The following is a 14,228-nucleotide window of genomic DNA, read 5'->3' on the forward strand; positions in this document are numbered from 1 at the left end:
TTCCACTCCCACCGTCTAAGGGCCGCCTAGTTGTTGGCGAGGTTGTGATGGTTTTGACTTACACTTTGTAAATGTATCCGAGTAGTAAGAAGATGACTACAGCCAGCAAGCCGAGAACTGTCGCAAATACTATGATGAGGAGCAAGCTGCTTCCCTGGAGAGTTGCCGTCCGAGTGCTTCCCATGAGGGCTTCCGAGAAGTGGACTATCACGGGCACTGATGACTGAAAATACAAATTCAAAATTAATAGACATCAACAATTTAGAATTATATCTAATTTTTAAAAATAAACATTAAGTTAACTTAAGTACTTCTTTTATTTAAGGCATAATTTTTCTGTGAGCTCTCTTATTAGTTTCCTATTGTTTTTTTTAATAATGTAAAACAAGATATGTAAATCTTTGTTTATTATTAATGAAGTATGTGCACATTTTTTGTGGTATTCGTTTATGTATATTTGTTTATGTGTATTCATGGAATTTGTTTATGTTTATTCCTTTTGTAATAATCATTTACATACATATTTTTTTTATTTATTTTTGTGTATTTTTGGTATTTCTTTAAGTAAAATTATTTTATTTATTTATGTTGTGGCGAGCAACACCAACAGCCGTGAGGTTGGTAGGTCCGAACTCCCCTTTGGCCCGCAACGCATAGTCCGCTGCAATGTCACCCCGGACGAGATATGAAATATTTCTTGGCATTTCGTGTCGCCTGCCCACAGCTCTCCGCCAGTGCTCGCTATTGTAAATTCCTTCTGTGTAAGAATTCGTTTATTGCATTTGTAGATTGAGGTAAAGTGCATTTGTGATTTTTGTTTACGTGAATTCGTAACACTTGTTTAAAGACATTTACATATATTTGTGGTATTCGTTAACAAGCAATTTTAGTTTATTTTATGATATTTGTTTGCATTCTTCTGGTATTTGTTCAGGATCATTTTTTTGTTTCATCTATGCATATTTGTGGATACCATTTAACGAAATAAAACTAGTCAAAAATAAGAGAGGTCAGTTTGACAACCGTCACCTGTACGCCATGGTTTAGTCATTCAGAGAATAAAGGTAATATTCCTTTAGTGATGCAATGAACTATGGGTTTTACCTGTCGTGGAGGTACTCCAGAATCTGTAGCTACTGCTACCATGTGAACCAGCGAAGAGTTGACCAGAGGAAGAGCATTCTCATTCATGAATATCTCTCCCTGCTCGTTGATGTAGAATAAACTGAAAAATAATGAGAGCGTGCATTATTTACATTGACTAAGATTATCCATAACTTGGTGGAATTGTATTTTTTTATTTTTCAGGGATTATGTATGTATTATTGTAACATATTGATTCTGGATTAACAAGTTCCAGACACTATCCGGATATGCAGAAAATATTCCTATAGATGAAACTAAAGCTTTTGTAAATGCTTATGTCGTTTCGCGTCAAGATTACTGTAATGGAATATAAACAAATGTCCCAAAATACCAAACTTCAATCTGTTTTCAATGCAGCAGCGAGGCTTATTACGGGATTAAAAAAATATTCTTACATCTCACAACATCTTGGACATTTGCACTGGTTAAATAGCTAGCCCAGAGAGTATAAAATAAAAGCTTTGCTGGACAGTATTCAAATCCCTTCATGAAATGGCTCCAAGATACCCATGGGAACTTTTGTATTAGGGAAAATACACGTCAAAGAAAATCTACTCTTAGGTCAGCATTTGATTCAGGAAGAGGAACAATTGCCGAAATCCGGCGCTCCCCAAAACCTAGATTTGGAGATTGTGCTTTTGCCGTTGCCGGCCCCTCTGCTTGGAACCAATTGCCTTAAAACTGACGAATCATCGACAGTCCTAGTCAGTGATCCTAACTAAAATCTCACTACCTTAGTCATACCCTCAATTTTAAATCAGAAAATATAATATGTCACTTTAGCTTAGTTAGAATGTACTCGTAAGTTTAAGTATACAATTGTAAAGCACCCTTAAAGTGATTTTTCAAAAAAATGGCGCTATATAAATCAGCCAAACATTATAATTATTATTTATTTATTTTAAAGAAACAAACAGTCGAAAATGATATAATAAAATTTAAAAAATACGGTTTAAAGACAGACCAGTGAAGTTTCTAAATAAGAATCATACATATTAAATTGTGGAACAACAAAAGGGTGTGTTTATGTGTATTTGTATGAGAGTTAGTGTAGAAGTGTGTATTTGTGTGGGAGTAAGTGTTCAGGTGTGTGTAAGTGTGAGCATCATTAAATAGCAAGTGGGATCGTATCGCAGCCAGAAATAATAAGTCTTAATTTATTTTATTATCATCATCATCATTCCCTTTTCGCATCTAATGGTCCATAGGGCACTGCATTGGTTCACCAATTGCAGCGTATCTTTATCACTTTTGTCACATGAAGGTAAGATGATCAGTCTTACGCTTCAAGTACCAATCCAGAGACAATGAAATATTCTAGTGTAAAAACGAATTTTTCAAATAAATATTTCATTTCAACCATGTAATTAGGTTTATTTTCATTTTTATTTCAACAGAGAGGGAAAACATTTTTGAGAAGGGAATGTGGAAGTCTAGGCATTTACAGGGCTTATGACCTATCATTGGCTGGTTTAAGTGGCCACTTTACACACTTGTGTAACATTCACCATTCTGCCCATGTTTGAACATCCACATTTCCTCAACTCTTCCATCTGTTGACTTTTGTGAAGTAAAAGAGCTGAAACCTTTATCACGTGGGTGAGATTCATCCGGCTTCTCAAAAATGTTTTCCCTCTCTGTTGAAATAAATTTAAATATGAACAACTCCCTAGGGAGGAAATCCAGCCAGTCTGCAAGAATTTGGACATAATCAAACATTGTTAGGTTTATTTTCGTTTTTTTTGTTTAAAAGCTGATTTTATAAAATTATGTTATTTATATATATTTTATTTATATGTCAAGCATTGTATTAAAAAATAAATTAACATGCCAGATACGAAAGTATTTTCGTGTGTCAATATAAATCACTCATTAGACGTTACTACAAAGTTATGTCTTCACTTTTGCTATCAACTATATTTTAAGGACTGTAATTCTATTTCCATTTGCCTACCTCGCGTCAGCCCCGCTGAGCGCCAGGTGCACCGCGTCCCCCTTGTCCCCGTCCGCGGCCTCCACTTGGCCGATGTGCAGGTGGCGGTGGGTCCGCGGGCCCGGGGAGCCCTCGCCCTCCTCGGGGGCGCCCTGCCCCACGAAGAACTCGTACTGGGGGTAGCGAAAGCGCGGCTCCCAGTCGTTGACGTTCAGCACGGTTATGTTGATTGTGGCTGTGTCGTTCTGAAAAGGAAATATGAATAATGTATGGAGAATTCGTCATCACCATACCCATCTGTAGCTCAATCACAAATAACTATCGACGTGCTTAAAAACATGCTAAGCATTTGAGCGATCACAGTGGACAAAAACGAACATGCTTAAGTTATCGCAGTCATAAGTCAACGCGTGTGTAATCTCTAAGTCAACGCTCGTGTCGGTTTGTTTTTTGCTTTCCTCGTAAATAAATACAGTTCACTGGCGAAAAATCGTCGTTTACTATAAAAAAATAATACAATATATTGCATTTGCAAAATAGTAACTAATACAAAAAAGTGAAAATTGAATTACAAACAATTACTATGGCGACTGCTTTTCTTGACATTTGGCTTGCCATCCGCCGGCTAAATGTAATAAAAAGCATGATAAATAATAAATAAAAAAATATAAATAGCAGTTTTAGAAAAATTTTATATTTACGCCGGTGAAATTCAAATATGTGGTTGCGCAGCAGGATTATACGTCGCGAAACGTAAATATTTTGACATTTAATATTATGTGTTCACAGATGTTCTATTGTGATCGTGAATACGATAAACAACCAAGGTGAGAAATTGTTATCACGTCGCTTATTAGCACGTCTGTAGTTATTTGTGATTGAGCTACTGCACCCGATTGGGCAAAAAGCACTGCAACGTATATTTTGTTAATTTTTTTTAGGAAACCAGATGATCGGTCTTACGTCTTACGCATACGGTGCCAGTCCAGCAAAAAAACGCGACATGTTTGGCTTTGATAGTGGTGACGTCAAGATTCGTGACGATGTTCTAAAAAAATTTGAATGGAAAGGAATGAACTTGAAAATTTACATGAATCGTGACGTATTAGGGGCGTGGCAATACAATGACCGTTCTTGCGGGAATTAAAAATGAAATTTTATGAGTATTTTTTATGCCACTAATAAGTAGCATTTTTTTTTAACAAGACAGTATTTCATAAACCCTTATTACTTAAAAATAATTTTAAAAAAACTGATATTTCTCTATCCCAGCAGGAATTGGCACACAACGAAACTTTGAAATAAGTATTTTCATTGATGTCGACCCAGTGAAAATTTGAAAGAAATGGTCAGGTACTCTAGAATCAATACAGCAATGTGATGTTAATTTTTTAATGACTTCTACGGATCTTTAGTGATAGACACGTAAAAGTGCAAAAAGAATTGCTCAAAAGAGCGAAATTGTCAGAAAGTTACGTATGTTAAAAATAAATAAATTATGTAATTGTGAAAATATAAAAACAATAAGCTTTTTTTATCCACAATTTCAACAAAAGTTTTAATCAAAACTAATTCAAACAATACAACAACAACAAACCATCACGCCATAACACTCTATCTTGGCATACAGATCTCGCTTCCTCTACATTCATACATCTTCTCATGCACGCACGCCGATTATTCCTACTTTTGACATGTCCATCTTCAAGTATTGATGGACTTGATCGTGCCATGTCTTTCTCGGTCTTCCTCGTTTTCTGTATCCATCGACATTTTTGCATCGTAGATCCTTTTAGCCGTTCTTTCGCTGTCCATTCGCTCTACATGTCCAAACCAACGCAGCACCCCTTTCTTGATTCTGTCAATAATGCATGTCTCAGCCTTACACACTTCACGGATCTCGACATTTGTGCACGTATCATACATCGTTTTACCGCACATTCGCCTGAGGGATCGCATTTCGACAGCATTCAACCTACTTTCATCATTATTCTTCCAATTCCATACTTCGCTCCCATACATTAGAGTTGGAACTAGAACTCCGTTGTGAACTGCTAGTTTAGCCTCCTGCGATAAACATTTGTTTGCCAAAGTAGATTTAATTTCCTTTCCTTAGAATTTCGTCATCTCTGTTAAGATATAGTTACTATTTTTGTTCTTCCACATTTTACACAGCCAAAGTGAATAAATGTGCTGAACACTTACAGCTTGTCCGTCAGTCACCATGACTTGGAAGGAATACTTGTCGTCTTCTTCATAGTCCAAACTCTTGCGTAGAACGACTTCCCCGGCAGTGCTGATGGCGAACTTGCTGAGAAACTGGCGATCCGATACAAAGTACTTCAATCCCTGAAATCATTGAAAAAATTCAGTAATATGCAATAATTGTATCTGTGACCACTGGGGTTCCACAAGAAATATACTATAACCATCAGAATTTTTTTTTTTTGAAATACAATTCCCAATCAAATTATTCATGTGGTCATCATCATCATCGTTCAATTTACGCACATAATGGTGCATAGGGCACTGCACTGGTAAACCAATTGCAGCATATCTTGATCATTTTTGTTACCTGAAGGTAAGATAATCAGTCCTACGCTTCAGTCCAGAGACTATAAAATATTATAGTGCGAAAAGTCATTTTTTAAATAAACATTTCACGTCAACCATGTCGGGAATCGAACCCGAGACCTCTCTCATGGTAGGCAAACGCGCTGACCACTACACCACGAGGCCGATAAATGGTCTCTGAAATGGCAGATAAATAGCCGACATGCGGTCTCTTTGCAATATTCGAATATTTGACTACTGGGGACTTTTTGCCATAACTACCATTAAAATATTTCCCTGATTTATAATTTCCAACCAAATGACTCGACATATATTCGAATTTGTGACCACAAAAATTTTTACTACCGCGTCCAGTAAAATATTTTTAAAATATTTATTTTATCCTCATCGTTTTCCTATCTGCGTCCCGTGGTGCACAGAGCACTAAATTAGTGCCTACTTCTATCATTTTTGTTACATGGAAGATAAGGTGATCAATCTTTCACCTCAAGTGCCAGCCCAGGAACAATGAAATATTCCAGCGTAAAACAAACCCCCTTTGAAACAAATATTTGATCCAACAGTGTTTCGAGTATGTCCGAATGTTTGCAGACTGGCTAGATTTCTTTCCTGTGGAGTTATTTAGATCTAAATTTGTTGCAACAGAGAGGGAAAACACTTTTGAGAAGGGAAAATGGAAGTAAAGTAGCCACTTAAACCAGTCAATGACATATCATAAGCCCTGTAAATACCTCGACATCTATATTCCCTTCTCAAAAATATTTTCCTCTGTTGCAACAAATTTAGATCCACATATTTTATGTTCATGTGAATTTCGTTTTATAATTGGATAGTGGTCTCGTGGCTAGCGCCGCGGACTCACGGGTCAGACGTCCGAAGTTCGAACCCCACTCAACCACAAATAAGTGTAAATTTTTTTCTTAAATTGTTGTATAAAAATATATTCTGTTAAAATATGTCCAGCTGTGCCTCACACAACGAACTTAATTCGTTCCAGGAGCAAGTTCGTTATGCGAAAAGTTCGTTATGTGAAACGCGTTTTCCCATAACAATACATGTTAAAAAAAATAATTCGTTCTGTAGCATAAAATATGGTAAGATGACATAAAAAAAAGATAAATTTTTTGTTATTATTTTTATTTAGATACATCTAAAAACATAATGAAAAAAACACACATTTTTTAATTTTAAGAAATAATCGAATCTTGCACATCTTCATCCATTTTCCGCTTTTTGGCCGATGGTGCAGTGAAAAACCTGTCCAAAGTCGTTTGTTTCTCTCTTTTCTTCAACATCTGCCGGAAATAACGGACAAGAGTATCGGAGTACAGGTCGTTGATCCTGTTTGCTTCAGCGGAATCCGGATAATGGGCATTGGTAAACTCCTGAACTGCTTTCCATTTGACCAGGATGTTCTTGATGTCAGCAGTTGGAATTGGTTGATTGTTTGATTGTTGCTCCTCGTTATCAGATGACGCTTCTCTTTGAGCATTGTCCTGTTGTTGGGCCAGAAGTGTTTGGAGCTCTTCAGTTGTCAGCTCTTCTTTGTGTTCCTCAATAAGCTCCTCTACATCCTCTTCAACGATTGCTGCGACACGTGCGTAAGTTAAGCGTACTGCTCAGTGACTAACGACTGCCTGCGCGGAAGGATGCAATAAATCGGCAGTGATCGTGTGAAGTGGGCGACTTCGTTGTGTGAAGCGAAGTTCGTTGTGTGAAGCGAAGTTCGTTGTATGAATCGTGAAATGAACGAAAAGGAAGTTCGTTGTGTGCAGCGTTCGCTGTGCCAGGCGTTCGTTATGCGAGGCACCACTGTACTTGTAATTTTCTTAAACTGAACGGTTTGTGTAGGTAGGAAGAAATTGCCTTATGGCAATATGCCCGCCCTTTTATGTATATGTATATAAAGTGTTGTCGGCCTCGTGGTGTAATGGTCAGCGCATTTGCCTACCATGCAAGAGGTCTCTGATTCGATTCCCGACATGGTTAAAATGAAATATTGATTTAAAAGGGTGTTTTCAGAATATTTCATAGTCCCTGAACTGGTACCCGAAGCGTAAGACTGATCACTTTACCTTCATGTGAAAAAATTGATAGAGATATGTACAAATCCAGTGCCCTATTCATCAAATCGGGTTGTGGTCCTGTGGCTAGTGTCTCGGACTCACAGACCAAAGGTCCGTGGTTCGAATCCCACTCTACCCCAACTTGATTCCATTTTCTAATAGTGAGTTATTTACAACTCGTTGAAAATGGCCCTCAAAATTAAATATTTGGGTAAATCATAAGAACGCAAATATTTTTTTTCTAATAAAAAAAAAAAAAAATCATTAGGTGCGGAAAGAGAATGATGATGATGATGATATTTATTTATTTTATTTATTTATTTAATTTTACAATACGCCCAAGGGGCATTTACAAAAAATATACAGGTAAGTACAAACATAGTGCGTAAAAATTTAAAAGATAAACAATGCTTTTTTGTATACATTTAGAAACAATAAGGAGCATACTGCCATGCAAAATAAAAAGTGAAACTTTACATAGTAAAAAAGAAAAAAAATATATATGGATATAATAACAGTACTTGAATTAAAAAGCAAATTGTAAATAACTTGTAAAGAATTCAAACAAAAAATAAATACATTTTCAAATACTTATAAGTATAAAAAAAATGGTATCAACAAATTATTGTTAAAAACAAATAATGAAAATTAGTTAACAGTAAGTATATATATGAAAATAATATAATATACGGTACGCAAAAATATTTGATAAATTAATATCAGAAAGAGATAAGATAATAATAATACACATCAAAAACAGAGAAAGAATTGTAACATAATTAAATAAACTTGATTCCTATTTTCTTATAGTGAGTTATTTACAATTCATTGAAAATGGCCCCCAAAACTGAAATATTTGGGTAAATCGTAAAACTGTAAATATTGTTTTTTTCTCAAACAACATCAATTTGCGTATTTTTTATGACATGTTAAAAATGTTGGCTATCCGTCATAATATCTCAAGGATAATACTAATTTTTAAACTTACTCTATCCCTTGGTCTATTGGTGTGAAGTGTCATGAGTACCGAGTTGAGTGGTAAATTTTCCATGACTGTGGCGTAAAAATGGCGCTGGGAGAAGTGGACCGCCGGCAGAGATGATGATTGCTTACTAACAGTCAAAGTTGCCAGGGCATAGCGATCAGGATTATCGTACTGCGTTGCCTAAAAAAAAATCAAAATAATAATATTAAATTTAATTTGTACTACAGCACACATCCGAGAAATATCAAATAATCATCAATAATTTAACATCAAATAATTTAACTTACGAATAACCTAGGACTAAAAGATTTTTTTTGTTGTATACATAGATAAAGTTCTGTAGTTCACTTTCTAATGACTAAAAAATACAGAAATTTTGAATTTTATTGTATTTTTTTTTTTAACAATATACATAAGAGGTAATACACAGTATTTAAAAAAAATTACATAGCAATGAAATTAAAAGTAAGAATAGTAAAGAAAAATCCAACAAAGGCGTGGCCTGTTCAAAGGCATACGAAAAATGTGAATTAATTTTTTGCTTCAATAATAAATAGACAGATGTAATATTTTTTGTATAATATAAGAAAATTTGTATAATAACGATTATTAATGTCTTACGTTTGATTAGCTAGGCATTCATAATCAAGTAGTTTTAGTTTTCTTTTGATATTGTATTGATATACTACATATGCTTAAAAGATAAAAAAAATCTCCATATTAGAACAGGCTGAGCTACGTTAGATGGAGACTATCCTAAACAGAGAACACTCCGTTTTCATTTTTTATTAACTAGTTTTATATAGATTCCCTAAATACGTATACTTATTTTGTGCAATAAATTTATAAAATAAATATGCAGACTAGTGTGACGCCACACAAGAGTTAACGAAATAATATCAGTAAAGAAAGAATTTGTAAAAATTGGGCCTGTAAAATATGCGTGTCTCTGTGCTAGCTCCATACTTAAAAGGGGTCAACACTGTTCTGGCATCGAGACAACACTATAACGTAGGCAAAAAGGTCCATAACCTTTTGCCAGAATCGTGGAAAGACGGGAGTGTTGTCAAGTTACGGAAGGTGTTGACCTCGCTCTTTCATGACATTGGTCGTAGGGAGTCAGAAAAGTTGATGCACGCCACGGATTGGAGAACCTTACTGGATGTCATAAATAAAACATAAAAAATAAGGAATAATTAAAAAAATAAATATTTATAGATGACAACCATGAAGTTTCGCATAAATAAATTGTCTATGTTTTTGTGAATGTATGTATGTGTATGCGCATGGGTGTATGTACGTGTGTGTGTATGTACATGTGTATATATGTGTATATTTATATATACATGTGTGTATATATGTGTATGTCTGTATGTATATGAATCAAAATGTGTAACCGAATAAGTTTATATTTTGTTTGTCTGTGCTCTATATTAATTTGTTAACTATTATAATATATAAAAATGTAATTGCCTAGCTTGGAACGGGGTATGTACCCTTGTTAGCTGGGCAAAGTGAATATGGAATTGTATTTTGATAAAGAGTGTGAATAAATAAATAAATAAATAAATTTAAAAAAAAAATTAAAAAAAAAAAAATAATAATAATAATAATAAATAATAATAAATAAAAATAAATAAATAAATAAATAAATAAATAAATAAATAAATAAATAAATAAATAAATAAATAAATAAATAAATAAATAAATAAATAAATAAATAAATAAATAAATAAATAAATAAATAAATAAATAAATAAATAAATAAATAAATAAATAAATAAATAAATAAATAAATAAATAAATAAATAAATAAATAAATAAATAAAAAAATAAATAAATAAATAAATAAAAAACACTTTAAAAAACTGTTCTGCCCATGTGACAAGTGATATGTGATGTTATTTTATCGACTTTAAATAGTGTCATAATATATTATATCCCCTCATACCAGCACTCGCTGATTGGGAATATTTCGTACAAATAACATTTGTAAAAAAAGCAAAAATATGTAAAATATACTCACCCGCACCACTAGGGTGGCTGGCATGGTGAGATCGTCGTCTGTGATCTCTCTCGCTACAGAAACTCTGGCGGAATCGCGGTCTATCTTGAAGCTGGGGTGGTCGATGTTAAAAGTGTAGAAGAGCGGGGCGTTGATACCCGTGTCTTGGTCTTCGGCAGATATCTCCTGGGGAGATATCGTTACGTGGGAGCCCTGAAACGTATGTATTATGAAGACCAATGTCCCGATTGTGCCGCATTGTTAGCTGGAGACAAGATCTGGACTTTTCTGGAGCGAGTCTTTCTAGATTTAAACAATCACCAAAGTGGACCAGATCTTGTCTCGAGGCAGTAATTATTATTTATTATTTGTCCTAGCCTTAATTTTCTTTAGTTTTATTTTATTTGAATTCTACCTGTGTATGTTACAAAGAAATTTGATTATCATTGTTAAATGGACAATGAGTCCGTAAATACAAAATAAAAAATTATTTTTCACTGCATTGAAATGAAATAAATAAGATTTTATTAGGTACCACTTAATTTTTGTAAATAATTTGTAGTTTTTAGAAAAAAGTCCGATAATTATATCCTGAACTGAAATAAATAAAAAAAAGTCGTGGACACCACCCCCCAAAACCATATTTTGTTTTTCAATTAAGTATTGTTATGTTCTAGTAAAAAAAAAAATGGTGCAGGTATTAACTTGAAAAATAATGAAGAGTTATCAAAGTTTCTAAAATAAAGTTTTTTATTGTGAATATTTAAAGAATTAACTTTTTGGTAAAACATTTTACAAAATGAATTTTTGTAATAATAATTTTTGTAAATAATGGTTTCGGCAAAAACACCGTGCCTTCTACGGGGTTAATTACAAACTAACATAATATGAACAGCTCCCCGGGGAGTTGAATCCAGTCCTTGTCTACAAAAATTTGGACAAACTCAAAATATTGTTGATAAATTACCTGGTCCATGAAGAAGTATAGAAATTGAAAAAATAATATTTTCAGGCGTTGCCCAGCATGTAGGTGAAATAATTCAATTAGATGAATCTCACCCGCCTAAATAAAGGTTTCAGCTCTTTGACTTCACAAACATCAACAGATGAATGAATTGAAGGAATATAGATGTTCAAATATGGGCAGAATGGTGAATGTTACACAGTGTGTAAAGTGGCCACTTAAACCAGCCAATGACAGGTCATAAGCCCTGAAAATGCCTTCACTTCCATATTACCTTCTCTTAAATGTTCTTCATCTCTGTTGCAATATGTTAATATACAGGTGTTAGGCAGAAGGTTGTCCAAATGGAATAGGCGGCCAGGAAAGGCCATTGCCGACTCGATCAGCCCCAATAACCTGGACTTGGCCTCATCGCGAAGGGGAGTTTTTTGTTGTAGTTTTTAGAAAAAAGTCCGATAATTATATCCTGAACTGAAATAAATAAAAAGAGTCGTGGACACCACCCCCCAAAACCATATTTTGTTTTTCAATTAAGTATTGTTATGTTCTAGTAAAAAAAATAATTGGTGCAGGTATTAACTTGAAAAAAAATATAGAGTTATCAAGGTTTCTAAAAGAAAGTTTTTTATTGTGAATATTTAAAGAATTAACTTTTTGGTAAAACATTTTACAAAATGAATTTTTTCAATGATTTTACATGCTGGTTTCATTAATGTCCCGATGAAGAGACGAGTAAGTCTAAAAACCGGAAGACATATAAAAGTCGGTAAGTGGTTATATACAAATATTGAATATCATATAGTGAATTTTTTTAGCTCTTTTAGATATTACATTGGTTTTTTAATCGAAATTATATAAATAAAATATCGGACTTCTTTCTAAAAACTACAAGAAAAAAAAACCCTCTTGGCAGTAAGGCCAAGTCCAGGTTATTGGAGCTGGTCGAGTCTGCAATTGCCTTCCCTGGGCGCCTGTTCCGTTTGGACAACCGTCTGCCTAACACCCTGTATACAAAATTTGCAATTTAGCACTATTAGAAATTAGAAAGGCTGTATATAACAATTTAAATATTATTATTATTAAAATTAAGTTAAGCAATAGTTCCATTTTAAATACGTTCCCTCTCCCTTAATCTACGTATAAACCCCCAGCTTCTACCCCCTCTCTTCTCCCTTACCACATCCACTTTACCCTCACTGTGTAAGTTTATTTCATATTTATTATGTTAGTATGCAATTAGCCCTGAAGAAGGGCGTGGTGTTTTTGCTGAAACTAGTTGGTTATTAAATTATTAAAAAAACGAAGTGGTACAAAATAAAAACAAAGTTTGAAATTGATATTTTAAGCACTAGCTTCGTGGTTATTCATTTTCAAAATAAAATATTAAAATTAGACAGCTTGGAAATCTTGGAATTTAAAAGGGTAATTCATAAGAAGAAAAAATAATAAATAACCAAATAAACAATATTTACTTCAGTCCACTCCTGTCTAGTTTTATATATCGTATCCATCTCATTTCACACATTGCGTCATTAAAAATACAACGTGACAAAAACACTTGAAATATTAGCTCTATAATATGTATCAATAATGTAACATTTAGTTATCACTGTAAAAATAAAACAGGATAGAATTCCTTGATAAAGAAGCTTGAAATATAGAATAAATAAAATGAAAAAATAATAAGTGATTAAAAACAAAGTTGTTTTATGTTTATTTTATTAAAAACAAATCGTTTAATTTTAATGTACAGTAGAACTCCAATTATCCGAATCAATCGGGAACGGACCCATTCGGATAATAAGATTTTTTTCCGGAAAAGGATGTTTTTTAATTCATTACTGTACGTATGTTGAAAATGGGAGAAAAAACTATTTTTAAAGAAAGAGAACATTTAATTAATTAAATGAAAAGGCAACACTTTTGCATGTTAAGCGTAGTTACAAGTGCTGTACATTAGTACAGTACGTACGTACCGCACTGTAAATGAAAGTCATTGCTTGCTAAACATCTCAGTCAAAGTAAGCTGTTTGACTGTTGTCATCCGTTTTCAGGCAGCCAAGTCGTTATTTTGCGAATCGCATTCCGTATTTTTTTTTCTGAAATTCTGAAAGCGATTCGGATAATCAGCGATTCGGATAGTCGGAGTTCGTCTGTATTTTTTATAAATCTGCTCCTTAATACAAAAGCTCGACTTGTGAACGAAACAAATAAAATATTAATTTTTCGAAAATGCAACGTAAATACCTGGCTGACTCTGTCGGGAAGAACGGCTGTGTACCGATCCTCTTGGAATTTGGGGTTCTGGTCGTCGGAGTCCAGCACCTGGACGTTTAGCACGGTATCCGAGAACTTGGGAGGCGTGCCTTGGTCCTGGGCGCGGAGGCCGATCGTGAAGTTCGGGAGAGTCTCGTAGTCCAGCGCCTTCCTCAGGACCAGCGTCCCCTCCAGGGAGTTGACAAAAGAGAAGTAGTCCTGAAGAAGAAAGTGTTGAATCAGTCACATGGCTGTGGGAAAATCAAAGATTGCAGAGATAAAATAGAGACAAATTGCAC

At 34.2% G+C, this 14,228-nt stretch overlaps 1 protein-coding gene across 1 annotated transcript in view; it reads right to left on the bottom strand.

Annotated features, from left to right (window-relative positions):
- Window positions 1-58: 58 nt before the first annotated feature.
- Cad96Cb (protocadherin Fat 4-like Cad96Ca) overlaps window positions 59-14,228 on the bottom strand; it is a 116,338-nt gene continuing 102,168 nt past the window's right edge. Inside the window, exons 6-12 of the mRNA XM_088226742.1 lie at window positions 13,921-14,148; window positions 10,731-10,922; window positions 8,708-8,884; window positions 5,285-5,428; window positions 3,101-3,324; window positions 1,105-1,225; window positions 59-223 (exon numbers count right to left, since the gene is read on the bottom strand). Coding sequence (XP_088082868.1) covers window positions 59-223; window positions 1,105-1,225; window positions 3,101-3,324; window positions 5,285-5,428; window positions 8,708-8,884; window positions 10,731-10,922; window positions 13,921-14,148 — 1,251 coding nt within the window. The remainder of the gene's footprint in view (window positions 224-1,104; window positions 1,226-3,100; window positions 3,325-5,284; window positions 5,429-8,707; window positions 8,885-10,730; window positions 10,923-13,920; window positions 14,149-14,228) is intronic.

Source organism: Micrasema longulum, unplaced genomic scaffold (genome assembly GCF_059751315.1).
Source record: "Micrasema longulum isolate JH-2025_06_02 unplaced genomic scaffold, ASM5975131v1 h1tg000467l, whole genome shotgun sequence".
NCBI lineage: Eukaryota > Metazoa > Arthropoda > Insecta > Trichoptera > Brachycentridae > Micrasema > Micrasema longulum.